General features: G+C 38.7%; 1 protein-coding gene across 3 annotated transcripts in view; it reads left to right on the top strand.

Moving 5' to 3' along the window:
- LOC140209966 (semaphorin-3D-like) overlaps positions 1 to 20,870 on the top strand; it is a 106,532-nt gene that overhangs the window by 49,427 nt on the left and 36,235 nt on the right. For all 3 annotated transcript variants that reach the window (XM_072278663.1, XM_072278664.1, XM_072278665.1), the window contains exons 6-7: positions 9,525 to 9,653; positions 11,347 to 11,489. In XM_072278663.1, coding sequence (XP_072134764.1) covers positions 9,525 to 9,653; positions 11,347 to 11,489 — 272 coding nt within the window. The remainder of the gene's footprint in view (positions 1 to 9,524; positions 9,654 to 11,346; positions 11,490 to 20,870) is intronic.

Genomic DNA, 20,870 nt, shown 5'->3' with positions numbered 1-20,870 from the left:
GACTGGTTATTCCCCGCTTCAGATTTGCTGAGCTCCTCCAGCATTTTCTGTGTGTTACTTTCAACTTGTCTAAACTAGCCTTGGAAAGCACTTCATTTAAGGGAAATCAGGGAAGTCAATAAATATTGAATTTTTTCATGACACCACCAAGTATAAAGAAAATAAAAGCCCAATAAAGAGTGATTAGATCTGTAAAATTATTGGAATTTCATTTATTGGTTTAATTGGATTTCCCACAATTCCATTGCTAGAGAAATATTTCAGTTTGGCAGCAGAACCACAAATATTCGCTAGGTCTGAAGTAGAAAAATATAAAAGCTTTTGCAGCTCTGCAAGAGAATCCACCCACTGTTGGAACTCTAATCCTTTAATGTTTATATGATGAACAATAACAGGTCAATGCTCAAGCTCCCTAGAATGATTTTCTAAACCAAATATTTCTTTAAGATTAATATGTTGACGAAACTTCTTGAATGCCAGAAATTGATTCAGGGTGGAGTTTGTTAGATAACCTTTGAGGTTTTCCCACAATCCCACAAGTCTTTTTTTTAAAGAAATAATTACTTTTAAATAGGCATAGTTAGCATCCATTGCTTACTGCTTGTTATACTTGATAAGGTGCTCTGAGTCACCTTCCTGAACTTCCGCACTTTGTCTTTGAAAAATCGGTTTCCACAATGCTGTTAAGCTGGGAATTCTAGGATTTTGGCCCTGATACATCAGAAGAACAGTAATGTATATCTAAAATTGGGTACATGAGTCAGTCAGAGAGGAACTAATAGACAATGCTGTCCTGTTTGCCAACTGCTGTTGCTGCTCAAGGTTAGTAATTCTTAAACAATTTTCTATAGTGGGTTGCACAGTCCTCCCAGTCCATCTTATGTTTGATGAATCCATGCAATTTATTCCAGCGTACGGTATGCATTTAAAAAACGCGTATGGGTTTTCATAATCAGAATCAGGTTTAATATCACTGGCATATGTTGTGAAATTTGTTAGCTTAGCAGCAGCAGCAGTACAATGCAATATGCATGATAAATATAGGCAAAAACACCAAATGAGTTACATTAAGTATATATATGTATATTAAACACATATTAAAAATAGTAGTGCAAAAACAGAAATAATTTAAAGAGTGAGGTAATGTTCATGGGTTCAATATCCATTCAGACAATATATGGCAGAGGGGAAGAAGCTGTTCCTGAATCCCTGAGTGTGTGCCTTCAGGCTTCTGTACCTCTGTCCTGATGGTAACAATGAGAAGAGGGCATGACCTGGGTGATATGGGTCCTTAATAACGGACGCCGCTCTTCTGAGGCACCACTCTTTGAAGATGACTTGGATACTATGGAGGCTAGTACCCTAATGGGGCTGACTAATCTTACAACCTTCTGTAGCTTCTTTTGATTTGTGCAGTCGCTCCTCCAACCCCGATACCAGACGGTGATGCAGCCTCTCAGAATGCTCTCCATGGTACATCTCTAGAAGTTTTCGAGTGTTTTTGGTGATGACCCAAATCTTCCCAAACTTCTAATGAAATATAATCGCTGCCTTACCTACCTTATAGCTGCACCGATATGTTGGGGCCAGGTTAGGTCCTCAGTGATATTGACACCCAGGAACGTGAACTTGAAATTCCTCACTCTGACAGTAATGCAAGGCATAACAATATGTGTAAGATCTCTCATTTCTAAACTATCAGGTGTCTACAAAGTGCAAATGTAGTATAAGTTTATTGACCATTAAAATGAATCTGGGTTGACTTTACATCATATTGAGCAGAACACTGTGATATCAGACCAAGAGCTGAAGTTCGAAGTTAGAACACAGAACAGTACAGGACCTTTGGCCACATTGTTGTGCTGAGCTTTTAAACTATTCAAGGATCAAACTAACCCTCCCATCCTACACAATCTGCAATTTTTCTATCATCCATGTGCTTATCTAAGAGTTTCCTAAATTTCCTTAATGTATCTGCATCTACCAGGACCTCTGGCAGGGTGTTTCAGGAACCCACTACTTTCAGTGTAAAAAAGAAACATGCCTCTAACATTCTCTCTATACTTTCTTCCAATCACCTTAAAATAGTGCCCCCTTAAAATCATGCCTCTCTAGTTCTTGGAGTTAGAGTTTGTAGATCTAGTAAATGCAACCAAAGAAACCTTTGTGGTGCCATTTGAATAGATGGTAGACAGCATGTTGAATACTGCTAAAAGAGCAATCTTCAGAGAGGACTCCTGACTCCTGATTTGAGAGAGAAAACAAATCAGCAATGATTGAAAGGTGGTGCTGACTCAATGGGCCAGACGGCCCAATTCTGCGCTTACACCTTATGGTTTTGTACTTTACGGGAGGCTACACAGGATTTTTTTTACACTATAAATAACAATTGGTATTATTTATTACCAGGCTAGCCCCTATTGACATCAATGGATCTTGGGATGAGAGGGTGAACAGCTTTAAGTTCCTCGGCATAAACATCACCGAGGATCTCACGTGGTCTGTACATACTGGCTGTGTGGTAAAAGAAAAAGGCACAACAGCGCTGCTTTCACCTTAGACAGTTGAAGAAGTTTGGTGTGGGCCCAAGATCCTAAGAACTTTCTAAAGGGGCACAATTGAGAGCATCCTGACTGGCTGCATCACTGCCTGATATGGGAACTGTACTTCCCTCTATTACAGGACTCTGCAGAGAGTGGTGCAGACAGCCCAGCACATCTGTAGATGTGAACTTCCCACTATTCAGGACATGTACAAAGACAGGTGTGTAAAAAGGGCCCAAAGGATCATTGGGACCCGAGCCTCCCCAACCACAAACTATTTCAGCTGCTACCATCTGGGAAACAGTACCACAACATAAAAGACAGGACCAACAGGCTCCAGGACAGCTCCTTCCACCAGGCCACCAGACTGATTAACTCATGCTGACACAGTTGTATTTCTGTGCTATATTGACTGTCCTGTTGTACATACTATTTATTATAAATTGCACATTGCACATTTAGATGGAGACGCAACATAAAGATTTTTACTCCTCATGTATATGAAGGATGTAAGTAATAAAGTCAATTCAATGTTTGTTTGCTGCGTTTGGCTCTTTTACCACATTGAGGTTTGGATGTAGAAGTTGGAGAATGTGCAACCAGTTCCCAGACTATTCTGATGCTACAGTTATCTCAGCTGTAAGGAATCAACAGAGCCTTTTTGGTGCTAATTGGGCCCTCTAATTTCCTCTACCTCTCAAATATACCTTCCTTGAGTTCCTGGAACTCTCTTCGTCAAAGCAGAAACGTTGGTGCTTGATAACTGAGGCAAGTAAATACTGGATAAGCAAGGAAGGTGGGGTGGGGTTGAAGGATGAAAAATTGCCAGATGAGGAGGAAGTGCCAAGTTGAAATCACAGTCATATCAACCCTGATCTTATTAAATGGTGGAAAAAATTTGAGGGGCCGAGTGGCCTACCCTAGCCTTTTAATTAATTTGATGACATACATGTTGAGGATTATATTGTTGAATGCACAACCATTCCCACAGGCTCCAAATGAGCACCCTTGATCATGTCTGTCCAAGTACTTAATCCGTTTTGCCATTTATTTTTCAAACATCTGTACAGAGAAAGATGTCCTGCTGAGTAAGGTGAGGAAATAGTTATGGGAAAAAAAGTGTCTATTGGCATTGCACCCCAGCCAAAACATGCATTAAAACACCTTTTAACCTGAACGTCCCAAAACACAGTCTGCATATTTTTTTTTTCTTTCTCTCATCTGAGACAGAAAACAAAACAAAAAGGGATTTCTTACACTTTGCTTTTATGTCCTTAGGTTTCCCCAGGGGACTTCACCAGTGCAGAATTTTTAAAAGTTTAAATCTCCATTATAACCCAGTAGGAAACTGACAAGATCAGATTGAAATTGGGTTGTTAAATAACTATGGCCAGTGTTCAATTCTATTTCAGCATATTGAGCAGCTATTTCTTTTTATGTGATCCCAAGAATTTAGCAAAATTCATCAAAGGTTGCTGGGGTTTCTTGATCTTTCACCGAAATACTTCAGCTCAAGTGTCTGATGGAAGAGTTGTTATTGAAATTGTGTAACAGAAGTGTTTCAGAAAAGACATTGAAAGATGGCAAGTAAAATCTGATAAATGATAAAGTAGGCAGTTAATCCTGTCCAGTAAGCTTCATGCTTTTTTATCCCCAGTACAATATGAAGAAGACTGGTATCTATCTTAAAGACATTTAAAGTACATTTATTATCAAAGTATGTGAGCAGTATACAACCTTGAGATTTGTCCTCCCACAGACAGCCACAAAACAAAGAAACCCGTTCAAAGAAAAGGAGCGAGCTCCCTCAACACACAAAAAAGAAACAAAACACGCAAATGGCAAAAAAGATTAAAAATGAGCAAAAAAAACCCTGAATATAAAATACAAAATTGAAAGAGTCCAGGCTTACTTAGTTCAGCTCAGTTCATTTCACTCGAGCCCTGTGTTTTTTTTTACCCACAGTATTGTCCCTCTAGCATTTATAAATCTATCTAGTATTTATCCCTCAATCAACATCACAAAGCAGAGATTAGCATGTCTTTTATGTCTCTCTTACTTATGCAAACTCATGGCCACTTTTATTTAGGACACAGAGGATCTCAGAAAAAATCCGAAATCCAAAATAATTCTGACCCCAAGCATTTGGGATAAGGGGTACTCTACCTGTATAAAGCACTCTTCTCTTTATATTCATGCTTCATTCTCCCTACCAGCCTATAACCACAGGAACTGAAAAAAAAAGATTAAAGCAGCCACATTAACCTTTTCCATTTTCTCTCATTTTGCTCTCCCCGTCTATTTTAATGTGACTCCTCACCATCATCATCCAATATTAATGCCAACAGAGCTTTGAGTGTATTTGATTATCTATATTTGCTTTATTTACTTATGCAATACAAGTCGCATTAGCTATCTACATTGTTAACCTATAAGTACAGTTTTCAGTGTTTTTTCTGTGTCAGTATATCGACCTGCCTTTTGTTCTGTAAGTGACAAGTATTCATCAACCATTTCTCAGATTTCATTAATCCTTCAACAGAATACTTCAACTCCAGTGTTTGATGGAAGTGTTGTTGTTAAAATTGTATTGCCAGTATATTATAAGGAATGGTTTGGGACAATAAACTCTCTTTTTAGCATTAATAAGCCTGACAAACACTTCCCCCTTTGGGACAATGCAAAGGAGCAATGCGTTGAAGAATTGGTTGGGTAAATAAGCTCACAAATATTTCCTCCGAGCACTAATGATTTTTGTTCGCTTTGAAATTCCTTTTCATGATTTCAGTTGAAAGGTCAGCTGAGGAAAATGTTCAACAAATGTTGTGCTGCTCCCAAACAACCAGGGGGGATTTGGTGGAAAAGTAAAACGGATTATGTTTCAGATCTATAAATCATGTGCACTACTCAAGATTCAAGATTTGTTAAACCTATAACCTGCATCAACTCCAAATATAGCAAGTTTGCCTTCTCTCTGTAATCCCACTTTTACAAAGTACAAAGTCCAAATAAATCATGAGAAGAAAACTTAACGGATTTTACTTAGAGATAGAGCATGGAGCAGGCCCTTCTGGCCTTCGAGCCATGTTGCCCTAGCAACCCCACCATTCAGCTCTAGCCTTATCAAGGGACAATTCACAATGACTGTTACCCTACCAACTGGAACTTCTTAGGATGGTAGGAGGAAACTGGAGCATCCAGAGAAAACCCACATGTTCCATGAGGAAGATGTACAGATTATGTCGGAATTGAACTCCGATCTCTGAAGCCCTAAGCTGTAATAGCATCGCACTGTATGCTACTGTGGCACCCCTTTTTGTCTTTGCTACTCTCTAATATCCTCTTATACAGGTTGAATACCCGTTATCCGAAATTCCAAAATCCGGAGGTACCCAAAATCTGAATTTTTTTTGAGCGCTGATGTGATGTCACAAATGGAAAATTCCTCAAGACGCTGGAAAGGTTCCCAGGTGATGTGCAGGCCTCTGTGCACCCTACAGACAGTTCTGAGATGTGCCCTCACATATCTAATGAACACAAAGCAGTGAAAAGTTGCAAAATACAGCATAAAGCAAAAAATGAAGATTTGAATCTTGTGTCATCAGTGTTGGAGTGAACATACGCTGATTAATGGTATTCTAACCATGAAACAAGCAAAGATCTATCACAACAAACTGAAAATTGAAGGTAATTGTGAATATACAGCAGGCTGGTTAAAGAGATTTCAGAAAAGGCACGGCATTAAATCTTTAAAGTATCTGCTGATCATGAAAATCTAGCACCAGAACAAGTCTACAATGTTGGTTGTTTTTATACCTTATAAAACCTTAAAAAAAGTAAAATACAAATACAGTGTCCTGTAATATTTTAATCAAAACACGGCATCGTAGGTGGAAACTGAAAGCCTGCAGTTATTTGCAGCACATAAATTCAGAGTTGGAAATGATGGATATCCCAAGCTATCCAAAATCCAAAAAGCCCAACATCCAAAACATTTCTGACCCCAAGCATTTTGGATAAAGGATTCTCAACCTGTACTTTATAATCCTGAACCTTAGACAGCGCAGCGCTGTTTAGTAAGTTTCCTGTGTGCAGGGGGCCAGTGCTGACTTGCATTTCCATTTCTTCATACCTCAATGAACCAGAAGGGAATCAGAAAAACGTCACAAGATGTATCCTATAAAATGAACTATTTATTTTCTCACCACAGTTATACTGGTCCCTCTGGGGTTCTGAAGAGTGTACACTTCTTTCAAGATGATCAGAGGCAGAGTATAACACAGGGATAGGCAGCCTTAAGCACAAATGATTTTCTAGCATGCGTTAACCATTAATTTGAGGCAAAACATAACTAGGTGTATTTAAATGGATAATTCCCGTATTTCAAGTTTTTTATGGCATTTATCTGGCCCACCGTCCGCTCATTAATACGCGATCTGGCCCACAGAGGCGAAAAGGTTGCCAACCCCTGGTATAACAGATGATTCCACAAATTGCCTTCATTGAAAAGTGTGCATATACATGAGAAAACATTGTAAAATAAATGCAAATGAAATTATGTTAGTCATAGTTTTCTCCTTTTGCTTGTTCTTTCTTTCCTCTCTTTTCTATAGGTGTATACCTCAGATAAATATTATGTGGAGATTTGTGGAAATATAAATATATGATATATATGTACAATATCTGAAATACATCTTATGGAAATGTTTGTCTGATGATGAATTTCAATAAAAAATAAATTACAAAAAAAAAGAAATTATGTTAGTCTTCCAGTTAGGAATACCTATAAAAGACCTATTTCTGTAAAAATAATCAGTCCTATTCAATGCACTCTAGAGGCTTTGCAAAAAATAGATTTACTGTAAATACAGTTGTTTGCAGACCCCTTTATGCAAAATTAGCTTACATATTATAAAGTAGCTGAATGAAAAAAGATAACTCGTCCTCACGTTCAATATTTCTAAGAGTCTTCTGTAAAAAGGAAATTATAGTGTAGAGATGCACCAAGCTATTGTCATGCCGGTACAACAAATAAATTGGAAGGCTAATTAATGCTGGTCTTTTGTGCAAAGGGTGACAGCCCATTAAAGCAGAGTTTTGATGCATATTTACAGCGCACTGGTATGACAACATCTTAAATATTGTGTTCAGCTTTGATCTTCATGGTTAAAGAAGGATGTACTTTAAAATTCACTGGATTGATTGTTTGGACGAAGGCGTTGACATATGAAAAGAAGCTGAGTATGCTTGGCCTCTACTCATTACAGTTTAGAAGAATGAAGAGTGATCTTATTGGAACATGATGCTAAAAAGATGTTCCCAGACTGGGGTTACCTACAAAATTTCAGATGAAGGGGACACCCATTTAAGATGTTGATGAGGAGAAATGATTTAATTCTCACAGTATTTTGACAGTTAAGTGTTCTCTATTCAGGGAGCTGGTGACAAAGTCTTTTACTCTTGACAAGTAAGGCTTTCATTTTAACAAAATGCTGGTGAATCTCAGCAACTTCTGAGTGGTGATCAATGAAACCAACAAAACAACTAAATACTTTGTTAATCACTCTTTTTCTGGTAAATGATTGTCGCCAACACTAGCCTGCAACTTCCCTTTGGACTTGGAGGCAATTTAATGTAGTCGAACCAAGGTGAGGCAGTGGGTCTGTCACTGAGAGCGAGGAAGACCCGGGTTCGATCGATTTATGCCGAATTGGAATGGTTGGGTAAAGGCCGAATCGAGGCAGTGATGTCCGGGCCCCAGAACGTACAAACGCAACTGAACCCGATGTTTGGATGCCAATTTAAGCACTGAGCCAAATCGGAAAGGTCGGAATAGGCCAAATCGAGGTGGCAGGGTCTAAGCTCCAGAGCATATTGAAGTAACTGAACCTGATGTTTGGATGCTGAATAAAGCACCGAGCCAAATCAGAAAGGTTGATACAGGCGAAATCAAGGTGGCAGGGTCCAAAGCATATCGAAGTAACTGAACCTGATATTTGGATAACAATTTAAGCACCAGGCCAGACTGAAGGGCCTGTACTGTGCTGTACTGTTCTATGTTCTATGTTCTATGAAAAGGTCAGGGCTTCAGGGCTTGAAGCAAGGAACAGACCGGTTCGACTCACTGCTCCGCTCTGCACTGAATTAAGGGTCTGTGGACAGACTCTTGTTGTGGACTTCAGCTCAGAATGCTATTTTTTGTTTGCGTGATTTGTTTTTTTTTTCTCTGCATATTAGGTGTTCGATGGTCTTTTTAATGGATTCTTATGGGTTTCTTTGTTTTGTGGCTGCCTGTTAGGAGACGAATCTCAAGGTTATAGAATATATACATACTTTGATAACAAATGCACTTGGAACTTTGAACTTTGCACGAATATCTGAACCACAGTGGATATGGGGAGTGTGTGGGAAAGTGGTGCTGAGGCCAAAACTGGATAAGCCATAATCTTATTGAATAGCAGAACATGTAAAGAAGCTAATTGGCATACACCTGCTCCTCTTTATTAGATTATTAAGTTCCCGTTGGTGGATTTGATGACTATGCTGCTTTGTAATCACTAACAAGGAGCTCCAGTGAGCTCTGGTGGATACAGAACCTACACTTGTCTCTAATTTTTGTGGTGATTACATCGATAAACAGTGAGAAAGATAAAATGAGCTGATAGATTCTTATGATTTTTTTGAATATTGAAGCTGAGTCATCGAGCATTGCAGCACAAAAACAGGCTATTCAGCCTATCTAGTCCATGCCTGTCTGGTCTACTTCCCAGTCCCACCCACCTGCACCCAGACCATAGCCCTCCATACCTCTCTCATCCATATACCTTTCCAAACTTCTCTTAAATGTTATAATTGAATTCGCATCCACCACTTCTGCTGGCAGCTCATTTTACTGCTTTCTAAGTAAAGAAGATCCCCCTCAGATTCCTCTTAAATATTTCATAGCTAAGAAACTGAACTACACTATTTTTAAATCTCCAGATGGATATCTCTTCGCTGGGACGTCATCCGACTTCCTTGGGAGAGACACAGCTCTATTTCGTTCCCCTATACATCATCTGGAAAATCAGCGTATCCGCACTGAACACAATAACTTGCTTTGGTTAAGTGGTAAGTGAGAATAAGGTTTGCTGCAAATGAACAATATCAGTGTGATAGACATTAAAATTTTTAAATTTTAACAATTACATAGACTGCAGAATCAGTTTTTGCATTGTGGACTTAAACTTGCATACAAAAGTCTTGTCTGTACCATGCCTTGAAGCAGTCACCAAACTGGCAATTTATTGCAATAGAAAATTCTGCAGGTGCTGAAAATTTAGAGCAACACACTCAAAATGCTGGAGGAAGTGAGCAAGTCAGGCAGTACCTATGGTGGGGCATAAATGGTCAATGTTTTGGGCTGAGATTCTGCCTCTTTCCTTTCCATGAAGGACCTTGGCCCAAAACATTGCCTGTTTATTTCCCTCCATAGAAGCTGCCTAACTTGCTGAATTCTTCCAGCATTTTGTGTGTGCTGGCAATCTATTCACCTCTGGGGTAAATAGGTGCAGAACTTCACTGATTTTACACACCAACAGTAATTGGTCTATGTTTCTCTCCTAAACAATCCTTGCGGCACAAGATTTGCTTCCACTCTGGTTCTTTGGATTCTGAGGTGAAAATTGGTGGTCAACAAGAGGACCTACAAACTTTACAACAGATGGGGCAGGAGATACATGACGGGGCAGGCAGGTGGGGAGTTTGTGAGGTGGTGGACTCCTTCTGACCATTATGCGGGCCTTTTGTGTGACCATGATGTATGCACTTCAACTTTTCGATACCATTGCAATTCCTCCTTCCCCTTTTTGGCTTATTAACAGGTATACTTATTAGGTTTACTGATTATCCTAAGAAAATAAACCCAAAAGGTAGTTTGCACCTAAGCTTCCCTTCATTTCTTTTCTTCTTTTCCCTTTCTGTCTTCACTTCTTCTTCTCTTTCGTTCATACTTATTTGCTCTTTCTTTCTTTCCTTGTCTCTCCTTCATTTTGTATCTTTCCCTTTTTTATGTCTCACATTCTTGACACTTTTCTCTCACCTGCCAAGAGGTTTTGGCAAGGGATCGCGTTATTAGCCTCCATGTAGCATAAATCATTTTGCTTCCCTCTAATTATAGAGTTCGAGCTCAGCATGTGTGGTGAAAATTGGGTGGGAAAGTGGAGGGGAGGATCATGTGGCTCAGCTCAGACCGAGTGGGAGCAGAGCCTCGGCCAGGAGCTGGCAATGTTAGACAGGAAATGGGGATTAGGATGAATTGGAATCTATGAAATACTGGGGCATCGACCTGGAGGGGCCATAATCTGTAACCTTGACCCAGGGAAGGAAGCTGGACTGGATTCCATGGCTGGGTGCGAGCTAACTCTATAAGGATCAGTGATCAGTGCTGGAAAGACACAAGTCTGATAAGGTTAATGATTAATGAGGAAATATTTATCATGGCGTGTCAAGCACTGCCTGCTTAGAAAGAATGAAGAGAGTCCGATAGAGATGGGTTCATGTTCTACCATGTGGAAGATTGAACTGGGTTGGACTTGAATGAAGAGAATTTTAATGGATCAGGAGTATAAGAATCTGTCTTCTTAGACTTCGTGTTCAATTATATTTTAATAGTCCCAGCATTGCCTTTCTGATCACTGAAAGCTGATAGAAGCTTACAGTTGTTTTGACAATCTCGTCCTGCCATTTTGCATTAAAGTTTTAAAATTAACTTCTAGCAGAACTAATTTGAGTCATGGTATTTGCCACATATTTTTCTCTTCAGATGCCAAGTTTATTGGGATGTACCCAATTTCTGATACTTCCAATGACGACGATGATAAAGTATACATATTTTTAAGAGAGACAGCCGTGGACGCAGCAGACTTCGAAAGAGCCATTTACTCCAGAGTGGCCAGAGTTTGTAAGGTTGGTTTCTGAAAATTGGGTTCTGTCAATATTTCTTAGTGATCTTAATTTTTTTAATTGTTGAGGGATGGTATTATTCTTATTAATATTAGTATTATGTATTTTTGAAGTCTTTGCAAGATTAGTTACTTTATATGATAATCTGATCTGGTAGAAAACTTTTTATTTATGAATAGTAAACCAACCTTTAATCGAGAGGAATACCTCAATTTCCCACTCCAACCATTTTAAACCCTCTGTGTGTCAGTGCCTCAGGTATGAGTGTATGAGTGCAATGAGAATTCCGCTAGTTTTGCAAAGAATTTTACATTAATTGGTTTTCCATTCACCTGTCTAAGCTGAGCAGGTAAAGATTACAATGTCAAACCACCTCCCCTAGGTGTGATATCGTAGTGATGTGTGAAGATTAGATAAATCCAGCACAGGGGGGAAAAAAAGGCAAAATTGATCATTGTAATTCAAAGGAAGACATGGGAGTCCAAAACGTGAGTCTAACTTCGGGTTTACTTTTAGCGAGGCATGCATGTGTCACGTGCTAGAGAGATGGCATAAAACGTCACGTATTTTTACATATAACCTGTAATGAATTATTTTAACGAACAAGAACGCTTAATCAAACAATATATATATACAAGGTTTCTCAAATATTACTGAAATATTAAATACACAGCAATCATGGCTCACTATAACGTCAAATCATGCTCTCAGCATGAATTTTAGTTGAATAGAAATAATATAACTCTCCTCCCAAAAGATGCAAAAGTGGGAGAAGGGAATTTTGGTGGAAGTTTCTACATGCTGCAAAGCATAGTCCTGGCTCTAATTATTTCTGTAGAGCCATCTGCTCATACTTGCACCAGATATATCTCTGTTCTTTATTATTTTCTCAGACTGGATCATATCAATAGACACTAGAGAAGAAATAATGAGAGAGCAAGAGCAGAGTTGAAAGAAAACATTAAAGCTAAGAATATAAACAAGAGAAAAATAAATTGCGTTGGGAATAAAGCAACAGGGGAAAAGAATACAGAGTAAAATTTAAATAATACTTCATTAGAAACACTCTAAAACATGTCAAAGACAGTGACTTATTTTGAGATTCATAAACACAAGAGACTTGCAAATGCTTGAAATATTTGGCCACACACAAAATGCTGGAGGAACTTAGTAAGTCAGACAGCATCTATGGAGGGGAGTAAGCATCTGGCGTTTCAGGCCGAGATCTTGCATCAGTCCTGTTTGTTACATACGCACGGAGCAGAAGGATCAAACATTTTCAGTGAGTCATACCAGCTACTGTACTTGCCGGGCAGCTTACGGTGCAGGAGCTACGAACAGGGCTTGCTGAGACGAAAACATACACACTTGAAAGCCTGCACTGAAAGGGTGCGCCTCCCGCGAGTAGAAGGCCGAATCGATTCACTGGGCAATAAATCAGCCACATGAACGCTTGCCCGGTGAATCTCACAATCAATCTGAAACCTGGATAACTTTCAACTTTTTCTCAGACTGTACTTTAGGAATTTTAGCATCCACCTGAACCACAAGATATAATGTGTCACCTGAATAGGGTCAACTTTGATGACACAGTTATCCTTCCATGCTGTGCTGAAACATTTAGCTTGTATGAGATTTGTACTGATAACTTCTTGGCTTAGAGAAATCAATCCCGTCCACTGAGAGAAGAACCAACAGGGAGCCGTACTAAAACACTGTAGGAGATTAAAAGCAGCAGGGAAACAAAGCAGAAAGCAAGAAACAGCAAGTAAATGAGAGCAAAATGTAAAAATAGAGTATTTTGCCAATCTCTCCATGTTTAACCAATAGGAAGTAATTTAATCCATAATATTCAGTTCTAAAATTGCCTTGTCTGCTATTCCAATGCCAACAGAGTATCCCTAACACTTCAAGAAAAGCAATAAACTTGAGTATTGGAGGGACAGTTGAGTTATACCCATTTTCACATACAACACTTCACCAAATGGAATTGTTTTCTGAGGCTGCCTTCAATGTTTAAACTTGACTATGGCAGTTGTAACTCATTTGAGCTTAACACCAATGGCTCAACTGGTAAAAGTGGGCAAGTGAAATCCTAGTTTGTCATTAGTTCTCGAGGGTGCTAGAGAAACAGGAGAAATGTTTTCATCCAGGTCATGCTGCTGCCATCAGGAAGGAGCTAAAGGAGCCTTAGGTCCCACCCCACTTGATTCAGGAACAGTTATTACCCCTCAACCAGCAGTTCTTCGTTGATCTCTATTATGTTTCTTTATATTCACTGTGAATGCCCACAAGAAAATGAATCTCAGGGTGGTATATGGAGACATATATGTACTTTGATAATAAAACTTACTTTGCACTTTAAACTTTATCTGCACAGCATTAAACTTGAAAACTAATTTACTTTCCCTTGTCATGATGACATGTTAGTCCACTCCCTTAAGGACTGAGCGACAGGGTCCTAAAACCTACTTCCCTGCGGCTATCCTTTGGCAGGTTATAAAGTTGGTTTATGGTACTCATTAGTCAACAAGGACCCTTATAATTGTTTTGGCTTGCTGCCTAAATGTCTGAAAGATGGTCTAATGTTACACAGGATCAGCAATCTTTCTGATGTCCTCGAGGAATAGAAGTTTGGCCTGACATTTATCTTCATTGACTTTTTTGTACATCACTAAATAAACTTCTACTCTATCTAATACTGAAGCTGGGCATCAATAGATACAAAAATATCAATATAAATTTTGCATTTGAATACACAGTCCCAAAATAGCCTGCAAAATAGTATGACATATGTTGAAACTTGGTATTTTTCAAAGCAGGGTCATACTGAAGGTATGAAAGCAAATTTCTAACAAGAAAGGAACTTAGCAAGTCAGTCAGCATCTTTGGAAATACATAAACAGTTGATATTTCGGGCTGAACCCTTCTCAGCTCGAAGCATCAACTGCTTATTCTCCTTTTAGATGCTGCCTGACTTGTTGAGTTCCTCCAGCATTTTGCGTGTGCTGCTTAAGATGTCCAGAATCTGCAGATTTTTCTTTTGTGTTTATGACTTTCTAACAAATGCACCAAGAATTCTGGATGAACACATTGCACAACGAGCAGACAGGGAGAGGTTGGAAAAAATGCCTTTACATCTCTTCACCTCTGATAAGAACAGAAGAGAAGCACATTTAGTGCTCGCTGTGTCCTCCTGTTGACCCTGCACACAGACAAAGGTAAATCAGAAAGGCACCAGTGGACAGCAAATTGGCTAAACCATTAGGAATATAGTCAGCAGCATTTCCTAGCTGTTCCTGCTGCCATCACTTGACAGAAACCCAGTTTATATGTTGAAACAAGGTGACTACCACCCCAGCAGCATAGTAATATTCCAGAGTGGCAGCAGCTCAGGGCAATTTCTTGGACAAGGTATTTTTTAAAATGCATGGTTCCTAACCAGGTGAAATAGTATTGCAGGTAGAACAGCTTAGGGTTATACAGAACACCACAACCCCTCCGCCCCCCCCCCCCACACACACACACATTAAATTTCAAATTTTGTGAAACAATCCTGCACAGACAGCATCCTGAACATTTTAAAATTTGAGATTTTCCCTCTAAAATAAGATTTCCCCTCCACATTTTATCATCCTTAATTGAAGTTCCTTTTGATTTTTTTTTAATTGACTTCTGTTGGTTCAAACTAACCAGTTTGGCAGTCTAGTAATAAACATTCAACCTTTGCAATAATTATTCTCTGATAATTATGCTCAATTTCTTCAAAGTTCCATTATTACCATTTTCAGAGTAATGAAAATAAATTCACAGTTTAAGAATAACATTGGAATCCAAAGCCACTCTAAATGTTAAACACACAAGCTTATCCTCCCTTTGTTGCTTTTTCCCTTAGAAGTCCACTGCCCCTTAGAAGCTGCTATAATTATGGTTGTTCCGTGACAGATATATTTTTTCAGTAGTATGTCATGGACAAACAGATACCAATATGGACAGATTTATGGACTAAACTTGGAACTGCACCAGAGGCTAGTAAAGGGTCACTGCCATACCATGTAAGTTATTTGTGATGCCTTAAAGTGTTTCCACATGTCAGCGGAACCTTGCAGAATCCTGATGGGAAAAGACAGAATCCTACCATAGTTCAAATACCGAACTGCATAAGACAATGACCTTCTTGGAAAATAGTTGTGGACTGCAAAGCATAATAAAACCTAGTCTCAATTTTTCTAATACCTAGACAACTGGGCCTGTCCTGGATAATTGTGGAAGAACTTCTTCAATCATTAACATTTGTGGATTATAGAGACAATGAGAGTATATACAGTAAGAAGTTAATTTTGACCCATGACCTTCTTTGTTTGATCAGGTTTAAAGCACACAATGTTAAGTTGGTTTAGTTCAAAGTTCCCAGTAGATTTACTATCAAAGTACATATATGTTACCATATCCAACCCTGAGATTCATTTTCTTCCAGGCATACTCAGTAAATCCAAGGAACACAATAGAGTCAATGAATGACTGCACCAACGGGGCGGATGAACAGCCAAAGTGCATAAGGCAACAAACTGCGCAAATACAAAAGAAGAAAAAAAGAAGTAATAATAATAATAAATAAACAAGCAATAAATATTGAAAACATGAGATGAAAAGTCAGCTACTGTGACAATGATTAAGCAAGTAAATTGCCATCGTGATTTATTACTGATTTTAACTGTTAAAAATTTTCCACAAGAAATATTCCTGAAATTTAAAAAAAGAACTTGTAAGGTTAGGTTTTAAATTTTACTTTAAGGATGTTAAAATATCTATTTTGGCATCGTCCATGACACACAGCAATGTGATCATGCCTAAATAATCTGTTTTATTAACTGGTCCAGATGAAGGCTCTCTACCTGAAATGTCGACTTTCTGTTTCCGTACCTCCACAGACGCTGCCTCAGCTGTTGAGTTCCTCCAATATCTTGCTTGCTGCTTCAGATTACAGCACCTGCAGTCTTTTGTGTCTCCTTGCTGCTCTTTTTTAAATTATTTTGAGAATACCAGGGATCACTCTCCCACTTTCCATTAAAGTAGATGCATTGGAGCTTTAATATCCACCTGTGTGAACTATCAGGGTGGACACAAGGGAATGCAGATGCTGGAACATGAGGCAGGTTGATCATCGTCTGTGATGTAGCTCTGATGAAGGGCTTTGATCTGAAATGTCAACAATTCCTTTCCTCTACAGATGCTGCTCGACCCACTGTGTTCCTCTAGCAGGTCGTTACTCCTGAGTAATCAAGTTCTTAATTTAGTATCTCATTTGAAATTCAGCTGTCCAGAAGTTCATCCTCAGTTGGCTGGCCTAAATGTACTATACTGCCTCAAGTCTTAGTATTCCGTCTCCAAGGTTCATTATGTTGAAGTCAATGGAATTAATTTTGGAGGTAGAATTCAATAATGTGAGACAATTACATGACACGAATTGTCAACGTATTTCGTGTTGAGTACCTCTGACATTATGATAATCTCATGGGAGCATGAACCTAGATTTTTATGTGTATAAGTTTAGGAGAGAAACTTGAAGTCAGAATTGCAGACCCACATTTGAAAAGGGTCTAAAGGATTTAATTCCCTCCTCTTTCTGGAAAAACCAAGCTGTTGTCAATACAAATAATTTTCTTTTTATTTGCTTCAAATTTATTCCCATAACTTTCTTCTGCTGTATGATTTGATGCTTTGGAAAGAGGACCTAGAGCCAGAAAGTCATAAAATAAATAGAAATATTCAGTGGCCTATGATGCATTCCAACTATCCAGTCCCTTGTGTGAGGAGCTTTATAAGTTACTGTATCTCTGTCTTTTCATGCTCAGAGGTATAGATCTTGCATAGTTCCGAAGCAGTTAGATGTTAATATACCAAATGCTGATTTTGGGAAATCGAAGAATATACTTTCTATAATTATAACAGGATTAACTATCGGTATTTACCTTATACATTTGTAGCAACAGTTACATTATGGCTTCAGTCAGCTAAAAGGTGATGAATATCTAGATCACAGTGTTACTAATTACTAAAAGATATCTGGGTCAATTACCACATTTGAAACTCCTTAGTTATGATGTGACATAGTAACTTCTGTGGATGCCATTATTTTCTCAACTTAGCGGCTGAGGTATAACAATCCTTCATAAGATTATTCTGCATTGAGTATGAATACATATTTCTAGGTAGCTCTGAGAAATGAGATCTCTTGCCCAGGTTATGACATCATCTGAAATCCTTCATCTGATGATTGCCTCAGCTTGCAAAAATCTGTCCTAGTGATATGAATCTCTCAAAGATACCACACCCAGCCATTGTACTTGAGATTCTTCAGGACAATTTTGGGTACATATATAACCTCATTCAGAGACTGATAGAACTAACCTCCTCCCATCACTGCAAAATCTCTTCTCTAATCCAAGATTAAAGTTCTTTCCAGCTCTTTTTCTGAGCAATATAGTTGGTCTCCTGCCTGAATGAAAGAGGGAAGTTGGTAAAAACAAAAGCTGATAGAATTTATAAACTACTATCCAGGGAGCTGTAAAGTTCTTGTAAACCAAGAACTGATTTTACACTTGTGTCTTAATTCCCATTTGCCCTCAGCTGACTGATGAAACGGGACACAAACTTGATATACTTGAAAACATGAGAGCAACTGATTCCGATGCCAGCTTTCACTATTCCATTTTACAATGCAAGGAACAACATGGGAACTGCAAAAAAAAATAATAAGTGTTAAAATATGGATTACTTGGATTTGGTTTTACCTCCTGCATAGTATCTAAAAGTAGTCAAAGGGAAAAAGCTGATCATTGGTTGTAGTGGTTTCATTTACTCCACCTTAAGATGGTACCGGCATACATTGGCAACTCTCTACAGGCTACAGAAAATTGTTCCGTTTGACTTATTTTGCTCTCTACCTTCTTACCTCACGTTCCTACTATAAAAAGAAATTCTTCGATCATAATCTTAAAGCATTTATGGCGCATTATGGGGTAATTTCGCCTAAGATGTTCATATTGACTCTCTGTAGAATAATCCATTCAGTTCCAACTCCCCCGCTCTTTACATAAAGCCCTATAAAGTGTTTATTCAACTCCCTTCAACAGACTTGGTTGACTTTGTTTTCACCATCCTTACTCATAGTGAGTTCCAGATGATGACATTTGTTGTCATTTTGCCACTCAAAAACCCTTACTTCTTTTATCATTAAAAGATAGAGCATTTATGTTCAGAGTCCTCTGGCGATTCTAATGCCAAACGGATTTATTGAAGATAATTTACAAAGCTCCCGACTAAACTGCCCATGTGATCTAACATAAGCAAAAAAGCCCGGCATATCTTAAGGATTTCTGGCAAATTGGACCAATGATTGAGCCAGCAGGTTTATAGAGAGGATAAAAATTGGGATGAGGAATGTTGACTGTATTATTGTGCCCTGAAATTTTGGGACAAGTGGCTCTGGCAACAATTTATTTTGTTGGTGCCATTAAAGAATGATAGTTATATCGCAGATCATAGCAGTAGACCCCTCAGCATTTGCTACTATTTATAACATGTCCAGAGCTCAAGACAATTATCTATTTTTGCTCAATGTCTCCTAATTCTTGGAAAAACAAATTTTTATTCTTTCACCCAAATTGATAATAAATATTCTGAAAAATTTCCCGAATAGGTTGCTGGAGAATATTATTCTTCATAAATTCTCAAAAGTAGAACATTGTCTTTCAACGTACTGCCACAAGGTTACATTTAATACTGTGCACTATGAATACTAATGTTTTCCTGGCAACATTTTAGTAAGTGATTTTTAGATGGTCACAGAGATGACATTCATAAATACTTTTATACGTACCATGAGGTGGTGGGAGTTGGGGATGGAAGAAACAACTGACAGTATTGCTGTGTTAGAAGCTGGCATGAACCCAATATGCCATATAGCACTTTTCTGTGTCATGATACGTAGGTACACAGGCATGATCTATGCTTCCCCACACAATGCTAATTACTCCTTACCAAATCATTCTTGTCCACATTTTCAGTCACTCTATCCCAATTCTCTCTGATGATAGATTCTATTAACTTTCCAAAAATAATCTTAAACTTGTGGCTTTGCAGTTTCTTCCCTTCTTTCCCCTACTCATTAAGAGTTTACAATCCAGGGATACAATCTAGTGAGTCTGCAAAATCATATCTAATGTCTTGGAATCTTTTCAATTATTTTAGAAATCCATCATCTGCTGCAGATATATCTAACTTAAGCCTTATTGCTTTCTTCTTTGCTTGCACGAAGCTTTCCATATGAAATTCTCTGGAGAGCCTATCATTTGTGGAACATTTGACAAGTGGAAGGAAGAGTAAATTTGGAAATGTTTGCTTCCTGTCATCATTGGAATTTTAGATTATGAAGACACGCAGTCCTCTTTTATTGTCATTTAGTAATGCATGCATTAAGAAATGATACAATATTTCCTCCGGTGTGATATACAAAATACGGGACAGACCAAGACTGAAAAAACTGACAAAACCACATAATTATAACATATAGTTACAACAGTGCAACAATACCATAACTTGATGAAGAAGTCCATGAGCACAGTAAAAGTTCAAAGTCTCTCAAATGTCCCACATCCCACGCAGACGGGAGAAGGAAGAAGAACTCTCCCTGCCATGCCCGACCACAGTCCGACTCTGAGTCATCCGAAAACTTCGAGCCTCCGAATCAGCTCTCCGACACCGAGTACTGAGCGCCATCTCTGTCTGAAAGATTTGACCTCAATCTCAGTCACCAACAGCAGGCAAAGCTGGGGATTTTGAGGCCTTCCCTCCGGAAGATTCCCGACCGCGCAGTAACGACTGCAACGAACGAGAGTTTCAGGAATTTCTCCAGATGTTCCTCTGTGCTTTCACGTCCGTCTCCATCAAATCAGAATCGTCCACGACCCCTATTTAATGGATACAATATCATTTTTCACCGGAGGTCTGCGCACGCGGCACGCTGCTCTCTCTCCTCCCGCTGTTAAACAAGGAAAGTGACATAAGAAAAGTTCCTTTGCTTCCAAACAAACATTCTATGGCCTTCACTGCTGCTATTCATTCCATCTTCATCCTTGGCTCCAAACTTATTGCTTCCACATCAGCACTAATATTAAATTGCCCTTTCATTCAAATATTCTGCCACTTGAGGTCTGAGGTGCTTGGTTTCATTGGCTAAATTTCTGCTTGGTCATAAATAAAGTATAATTTAAGGTACTGAGAAAATTTTAAATCTGACATGTCTTCTACAGATTCCTGTATCCTAGTTTCTTACACTATAAGATCAGATATGTATAATATGGCATGTTTGTAAATACCGGG

This window comes from Mobula birostris, chromosome 14, assembly GCF_030028105.1.
Source record: "Mobula birostris isolate sMobBir1 chromosome 14, sMobBir1.hap1, whole genome shotgun sequence".
Classification (NCBI taxonomy): domain Eukaryota; kingdom Metazoa; phylum Chordata; class Chondrichthyes; order Myliobatiformes; family Myliobatidae; genus Mobula; species Mobula birostris.
This window is presented reverse-complemented; position numbering and strand designations above follow the sequence as displayed.